The sequence below is a fragment of the Ochotona curzoniae genome, unplaced genomic scaffold, assembly GCF_017591425.1.
Source record: "Ochotona curzoniae isolate NIBS_2020 unplaced genomic scaffold, NIBS_Ocur_1.0 contig_3643, whole genome shotgun sequence".
Lineage (NCBI taxonomy): Eukaryota > Metazoa > Chordata > Mammalia > Lagomorpha > Ochotonidae > Ochotona > Ochotona curzoniae.
Window position 1 is genome coordinate 2009773 of NW_024465933.1, and position 7813 is coordinate 2017585.

Consider the following 7813-nt stretch of genomic DNA (forward strand, 5'->3'; position numbering starts at 1 on the left):
AGGAGAAAACAAACTAGAAGGAATTAAGTAACTTGCTAAAGCAGTTAAAAGCAGCAGTTTGTATTCAACATTCAATACTACTATGTTCTCAGTCTTCTCAGCAAGTCTCCTAAATCATACACAGGATAACGCTCATGCAAATGAAATGAAAATTCCCTACAGATTATCCATAGTTTTGTTCTTACAAATAGTCAAAGACACACAAATTGGGCCCAGCACAGGGGACTACCAGCCAAATGCCATGCGAAGGTGGTACCTTGACCCAGTGAATGTGGAAATGTTCACATTCCTCTGCCCATGATTTTACTGTAAATGGAAGGAGAAAATAGGAGATGCTGGAGGTTGTGAAGATTTGTTTGAAACATAAGAAACTGACAGTTTTGGGCCTAGAGGTTAAAGTCCTCAACTTGCATGCACTGGGATCCCATGTGGGCGTTGGTTTTAGTCCCAACAGCTCTGCTTCCCATCCAGCTCCCTGCTTGTGGCCTGGGAAGGCAGTTGAGGATGGTCTGAAGCCCTGGGATGTTACAGCCGCATGGTTCCTGGCTTCAGATTGGCTCAGCTCCAGCCATTGTGGTCATTTGGGGAGTGAATCTTTGGACAGAAGATCTTCCTCTCTGTCTCTCCTCCTCTCTGTATATCTGACTTTGTAATAAAAATAAATAAATTTTTAAATAAACAGTCAAAGACACAAATTAAACCTTAAAGTACTATTTTCTCACTTATATGCTGGTTAAGATATTGCTTCAGAGGGCCCAGCGGCGTGGCCTAGCGGCTAAAGTCCTCGCCTTGAACGCCCCAGGATCCCATATGGGCACCGGTTCCAATCCCGGCAACCCCACTTCCCATTCAGCTCCCTGCTTGTGGCCTGGGAAAGCAGTCGAGGACAGCCCAATACTTTGGGACCCTGCACCCATGTGGGAGACCTGGAAGAGGCTCCTGGTTCCCAGCTTCGGATCAGCGCAGTACCATCCGTTGCAGCTCACTTGGGGAGTAAACATCGGATGGAAGATCTTCCTCTCTGTATATCTGACTTTGTGAATAAAATAAATAAAAATCTTAAAAAAAAAAGTTAAACTGATAAAATTTTTACCGTTTTCATTTAGAGTCACAAAGGGAGAGTGATGGAGAGGGAGATATTTCAAGGCAAGACTGCTTTGACTAACCCTGGTTGTGCCACTTTCAAGCAAAGTAACTTTTACAAAATTAGTTACCCTTGTTAAGGCCTCATTAGTAAAACAGGTAACTTGTACCATTCCACACACTTGAGGGGATTAGACATGCAAAAGTACAGTGAATAGTACCTGGTATATGTAAGCACTGGCACTGGAAAACCGTCAGCTGTTAACTATTACTACCATCATTTCTGGAGGTTTATTAAGTATCCAAAAAAAAAAGGAAAGAAACAAATCCATCATAGTTAATTACATAATGAGATAGGGTTTTACTCAAATATTTACAGGCCCCAATAGTCACAGTTGCATTCCTCACAAGACAAAATATGCACCCCCAGAAACCACTCCAAATTCCAACAGGAGGGAAATGGTTACATATATTTGGTGCTATAAAGCGTCCGAGTCACTAAAAATCAACATTTAATTTAAATTAACATTTAATATGAGAAATATTTATTGTATGAGGCCTTTTCTGAAAAGCAGTATCTCATTTTCACTCAATGTTTACAAATGCACATGAAAGATTAAAAACATTAAACTACCAGGGCCAATGCTGTGATGTCAGCAACCCCCAGGGTGCTGGTTCAATTCCTGGCTGCTCCACTTGCACTCCTCCTCCCTGCTACAGGCCTGGAAAGCAGCAGAGAATGGCTCAATCACTTGGGTCCCTGCACTTACAGGGGACACAGGGAAGAATTTCCTGGCTCTGGCTTCAGACTAGCCCACACCATCCACCCTTCCAGCCATTGGGGGAGGGAGCCAGCAAGTGCAAGATCCCTCGTTGTCATCCTGTGTTTCAGAAACAAATAAATACATCTTTAAAACACATCCCCGGGCACAGCATGGTGATCTAGTGGCTAAAGTCCTTGTCTTGCCCACACCAGGATTCCATATAGGCGTCAGTTTGTGTCCCAGCAGCCCCTGTTCCCATCCAGTTCCCTGTTTGTGGCCCGGGAGAGCAGTCGAGGACGGCCCAAAGCTTTGGGACCCTGCACCCACATGGGAGACCCGGAAGAAGCTCCTGGCTTCAGATCGGCACAGTATCAGCCGTTGCGCTCACTTGGGGAGTGAATCATAGGACCAAAGATCTTCCTCTCTGTCTCTCCTCCTCTCTGTATATCCGCCTTTCCAATAAAAAAATAATAATAAAAATAAATCTTAAAAAAATTTTGATATTGAAAACATTTCTAAATTTATTTTTCACTTTAAAAAAGGTTTATTTTTATTAGAAAGGCAGAGTTTCAGAAAGAGGAAACACAAAGAGATCTTCTATCCACTGGCTCAATTCTCAAATGGTTACAATGGCTAGAATTGGGCTAGTCCACACCCACAGCCAAGGGCCTCTTCTGGGTCTCCCAATTAGGGGCAAGCGCCCAAGCACTTGGGCCAGCCTCCACTGCTTTCCCAGCCCACAAGCTGAGAGCTAGATTGGAAGCAAGCAGCCTGGACCCAAACAGGTGCTCATATGGGATGCCGGAGCTGTAGCCAGAAGCCTAACCTACAATTCCACTGCACCAGCCCCTTATACAACTTTCATAATTTAAAAGTCTTAAATGAATTCATTGTTTTGACTGAATAATTTGCACAACACATTATTAAATACTTATTACTTTTATCATAATGACTCAATTACTAAAAACATACTTTTACTGACATTACAAAGGATAAAAAAGAACTGTTTTCCAAGTTGAGTCATTTACAACCACAAGGTATGCAGTAACATACATAACGAAATTCTTAAAGACCATCCGTATATTCCTAAAAGAACAACAACAAAATAACTCCAAGGCCTCCCTAATTCATAATACAAAAGGAAAGTATACTGCTTTTTCTAGTGTGAAGAATATCACCTTTCCGGAGGCCAGTGCCTGCAGCCCCCGCATCCCATTCAGACCCTGGCTCATGTCCTAGACGTTTCACTTCTGGTCCAGCTCCCTGCTTAAGGCCCAGGAAAGCAGCTAGGATGGCCCAAGAGCCTGGGCCCCTGTACCCACTTGAAAGCCCCAGAGGAAGCTCCTGGCTTCAGATCAGCTCAGCTCTGGCTGCTGTGGCCATCTGGGGAATGAACCAGCAGATGGAGGATCTCTCTCCCTCTCCCTTCCTCTCTCTCCATCTTCATCTACTCTGTCTTTAGGGGGAAAAAAAAAAAATAGCATATAATCTTCCTAAACTGGACAGTGCTATTATTACTTTAGCTGCATTTAACAATGACATACAAATGAAACTTTTTCTTGTTTGAATAAACTCCAATTAACATACATTATCCAAATAGCCAAACTTTCACATTACATTCTATACTACAAAAAGAGCCTCAAATGCAGTAATTCTGTTAAGATTCCCCTCAACTAGCACCAAACACTGCTTGTTAATAACTATATTCCTTTTCTTCTTCTGCTTTCTAAAACAGGGATGTAACACCAACTGTGGTGCAGCTGGCTGTCCCAGTAATGCTACACAAGAAAAAACTGGCCCACTGTAAGCAACATTCCCAGGGACCTGTTAGAACTTACTTCATAATCTGTCCAAGAAGATGAGGTGGACAACGACAAATAAGCCAAGAGTGACGGCCCTGCTCTGTGACTCACAGCCTGTTTCTCAGCTCCCTTGGAGGTTACAGTCCAGGTAGCTCCATGCTCCAACTTCCTACTCACACACCCCGTTAGAGAGCACAGTCGTTTCCCAAAGATAGTGATCCCAGGTAGAAGAAAAATAAAATAAGCGGACCAAAAAGAAAAACACACTGAGCTGTCCCTCTTTGTCCTTTGTCTCCTCTTGCTCCAAAATGTGTAACAGATAACCTAAAACCACTCTTCCACTGCTGCCAAGCACTCTGGGGGTTCCCCCTGACAATCGCCTCCACACCATTCTCTCTCCATGCTAAGCCATCGGGTCACCTGGAACCACACATGCAGTGATCTCACACCCAGATACCATCACCATCCTGACTTAGCATACCTTGCAAACCAACACTAAAGCTATTACCAGGATGCCCATACAGCTCTAAGGGCCCGCCCTCACTCTGAAGGCAGTTACCCACAGTGACGCCTCCTGAACACGGAAGGCTAACCTAAGAAAGGCAACAAGTACAGCTTGTCAAGCCAAACAGGCCTCCACCAACTCACACCTAGTCTGTAAAGCCCATTAAGACAAAACCCCAGACAGTACAGATGGTAAGAAACCCTTTTCAAAGGTAAGGATAGTATGTCACCTCACAGCCTCCAACTCTACAGACTGGAACAAAATATTTGCAAAGAGCCAGGGTGGGTCCTCTTAGGGTAGAGATACTGGGTCCAAACCAGTAACTATTTCCAGCAAGTATAACTATTAGTCTCCTGTACTGGAAAAATGTAGAGCTTTGTTGGATCCAGCGCAGTAACCTAATGGCTTAAGTCTTCACCTTGTTTGCGCCGGGATCCCATATGTCTTCACCTTGTTTGCGCCAGGATCCCATATGAGCACCTATTCTAATCCAGGCAGCTTCGCTTCCCATCCAGCTCCCTGCGTGTGGCCTAGGAAAGCAGTCGAGGACGGCCCAAAGACTTGGGACCCTGCACCTGTGTGGGAGACCTAAAGAAACTCCTGGTTCCCGGCTTCAGATCGGCTCAGCTTTGACCACTGCGGCCACTCTGGGGAGTGAATCACCAGATGGAAGATCTTCTCTGTCTCTCCTCCTCTCCATATATCTGACTTTCCAATAGAAAAATAAATCTTAAAAAAAAAAGAAATAAATTTAGAGCTTTGTAAAGAAAAGCTATTAAATATTGTCAATAAAGATGTAAACGACACTTTATAATGCAGGCAAGGTTACAAACTGGAATAAACTTCCATTGTTAACACAAATTTCCTTATTATTGCTTTCCACATTAAAAAAGTTTTTCTTAGAATAGGTCTACTTTAAAAATTGCACACCAACTGCACTACAGTGTAATTTCCACTCTTGTGGACAGTGATAGCTTCTAAACGTACTCAGGGAACAAGCATTTAGCATAGTAGTTAAGACGCCATCAATGGAGGCGGCTGAGTCGTTGTGGAGCAGGTAAGACTGCTGCTGGGCAGCTCCACTTCCCATGCAGCTCCCGGCTTCACACACCCAGGAAAAGGCAGATGGCGGCGAAAAAGTGGTTTCAGGCTTCCACATGGGCGACCCGGGCAGATTTTCTGCCTGGCCTGGTCCAGTCCGGGTCACTTGGACAGTGGACCACCAGCGGGTGCAAGAGCTCTTTCTCTTCCTCTCTCCCTTTCTCTCCAGCTCTCCTTCCAAACAAACAAAATAAATCTTAAAAACAATACTTAGGAGAGGCCAGACTGAGCGCCCCAGTTCCTGGCTTGGCGGGCAAGGCCTGGGTGCCAGCCACCTGTGGGAGCCCTGCAGTGTGTCCCCAGCTTGGGCCCCAGCAGTTGCAGGTTTTCAGGCAACAATCCAGGAAAGGCAGCGCTCTCTCAAAGAACTCAAAACACAAAAAAGTAAATAAAACATTCTGCAAATTTGCTTACGGCTCTATTTTTGTAATTAAAAACAAAATAAGGCCAACACCTGTCTTTCTACTTTTTACAGATCAGTTTTATAAGACATAATCTGAAATGGGTACTTGATACTTTAGCTTCAAAAAAATGTTCCTACTGTAACCTTATCTCCAAATGGTATATGTAAAGTACAACCCCTGTTGAATGTGTACCTAAACACACAACCATAAACATTTTATTCTCTGGGAATACATTTATTCTAAATTCTGCTTTTAAAATTGGTTAGACTTGATTTAACAGAAAAATTAACATTACTCCAATTCGTAAGGGGCAACACTGCTAGTAAACTTCCTGCAAGCACGTTAGCCAATTTGTCTTCCCCACTTGCTGAGCGCCCCCACCTACTCACAGCATTTCACTGTCAGCATTTCCCACCGCCCGACGGCCAGAGACAAGGGGCACAGCGACACTGGTGTCTCTCGACCTGAACTCCCCAGCAGGTGTATTCTCTTCAATTTTAAGAATTGAAGTCTTGCAATACGCTAGGCCGAATTCCGTGGGGGCAATGACAGTAAGGGACTGAAGTCTAGCCTGAAAGTAAACACACCAGTGCTCCCCAGCCCCTCGCGCTATGCTCAGGCTTCTCAGGGGCAAATTCTTCCTCCAGCTCTGCTTTTCCCAACCTTCCCTCCACGGGGCCAGTTACTGTAGCGACTGGAGCAGGTCTGTCAAGTTCCTGCTACATCAGTGCGAGGTAATTGCTTGTCACAGGTATTCCCACCACGTAGGCCACCTCCAGCCGTGCCCTGCCTCTGTGCTCAACGCCGCGAGCGTCGGGCTCCATGGAACGCCAGAAAGTAAGTTTCTGGACCAAGTGCTGGTTGCCACCCACACCGACGGGAGTGCAGCACCTGGGGGTGCTGCCCACGGCACTCTTTGGGGGGCTCCCGCGACCGGGAAAGGGAAAAGCGAGCGACCCGCATGCCCTCCCCCCATCCCCGGCTGCTTCCTTCGGAGCCCTGCGGGCGAGCGGGATGCCGGCGGCGACCCCCGTGGACGGAGCACTGCGTGGGGCCCTGTCACGGCAGGGCCGGCCCTCTCCATCACGCACACGCGCAAAGTTAGCACGGCGGCCACACTTGCAGGCTCGGGGGCCGTGCGCGGCGGGGCTGGGCCTGCACCCCGGGGACGCGCGGGGCCGCCGGGCCGGGGCCGGGGAAGGGGCCGGGGAAGGGGACGGGGACGGGGACGGGGACGGGGACCGGCCGTGGGGGAGGGGACCCGGGCCTGCGGCCTGTCGGCGGGGAGTCCGACCCGGGCCTCGCGTGCGGCTCCGGGCCGCGGGGTCCCGGGCGCCGAGGGGAGACTCACCGGAAAGGCCCGGATCCGCATCTTGGTGTCCTTCCGGCTGCCCGTGCCTTTGCTCAGATTCGACATGGTGCTCGGCCCCGTCCCCGGCGGCGGCTGCGGCTCGCACTCCGAGGCGCCGGTGTCACATCGAAGGGCGGCTGGGCAGGCGGGGGGCGACGCTGGGGGCGGCGGCGGCGCGGCCCCCGGGCGGAGCTGGGCGGCTGGCCGGCCGCGGACGCGGCGGCTGGGGCTCGGGCCGGGGCTCGGGCTCGGGGCTCGGGCTCCGGCGGCTCCCGCGGCTCGGCGGGCTCGGCCGAGGCGCTGCGCCGGCGCGGCGGCTCCGCGGGGCGCCCCTCACGCCCGGCTCGGCGGCCTTTATCGCGCTCCTCCGCGATGGCGGCGGCGGCGGCGACGGACAAACATCTCACTGCGCAGGCCGAACGTCCTCCTCCTCCTCCTTCTCCTCCTCCGCCTCAGCGAGACGAGATCCGGCCCCGAGGGCGGAGGGGGGAGGAGGGAGGGAGGAGAGCCGAGAGCGGCGAGGTGGGGGAGGGGGCGGGAGGACGGGAGGGGAGGCGGGCCGCCGCGGCGGGGACGCGCGGCTCTCGCGAGAGGAGAACGGGCGGGCGGCGCGCGGGGCCGAGCCGGGGCGGGGCGGGGCCGCGCCGGGGGCGGGAGGAGCGGGCTGCCGATTGGTGCTCCCTGGTCACGGGGCCGCCAGGGGGCGGGGGCGGTTGAGCGGGCGGTCGCCACACGCGCCCCGGTGGGGTGGGAGGAGGGAGGAGCGTGGGGTCCGGGAGGGCTGTGGCTCCGTGTCACCACAG

The 7813-nt window shown here is 50.5% G+C and overlaps 1 protein-coding gene across 2 annotated transcripts in view; it reads right to left on the minus strand.

Moving 5' to 3' along the window:
• CUL3 (cullin 3) overlaps positions 1–7420 on the minus strand; it is a 98198-nt gene extending 90778 nt beyond the window's left edge. The window contains exon 1 of one of the 2 annotated variants that reach the window (XM_040982810.1): positions 7011–7420. In XM_040982810.1, the coding sequence (XP_040838744.1) occupies positions 7011–7076 (66 nt within the window). In that variant the 5' untranslated portion in view covers positions 7077–7420. The remainder of the gene's footprint in view (positions 1–7010) is intronic. The other variant, XM_040982811.1, reaches the window with a different exon arrangement.
• Positions 7421–7813: the final 393 nt, after the last annotated feature.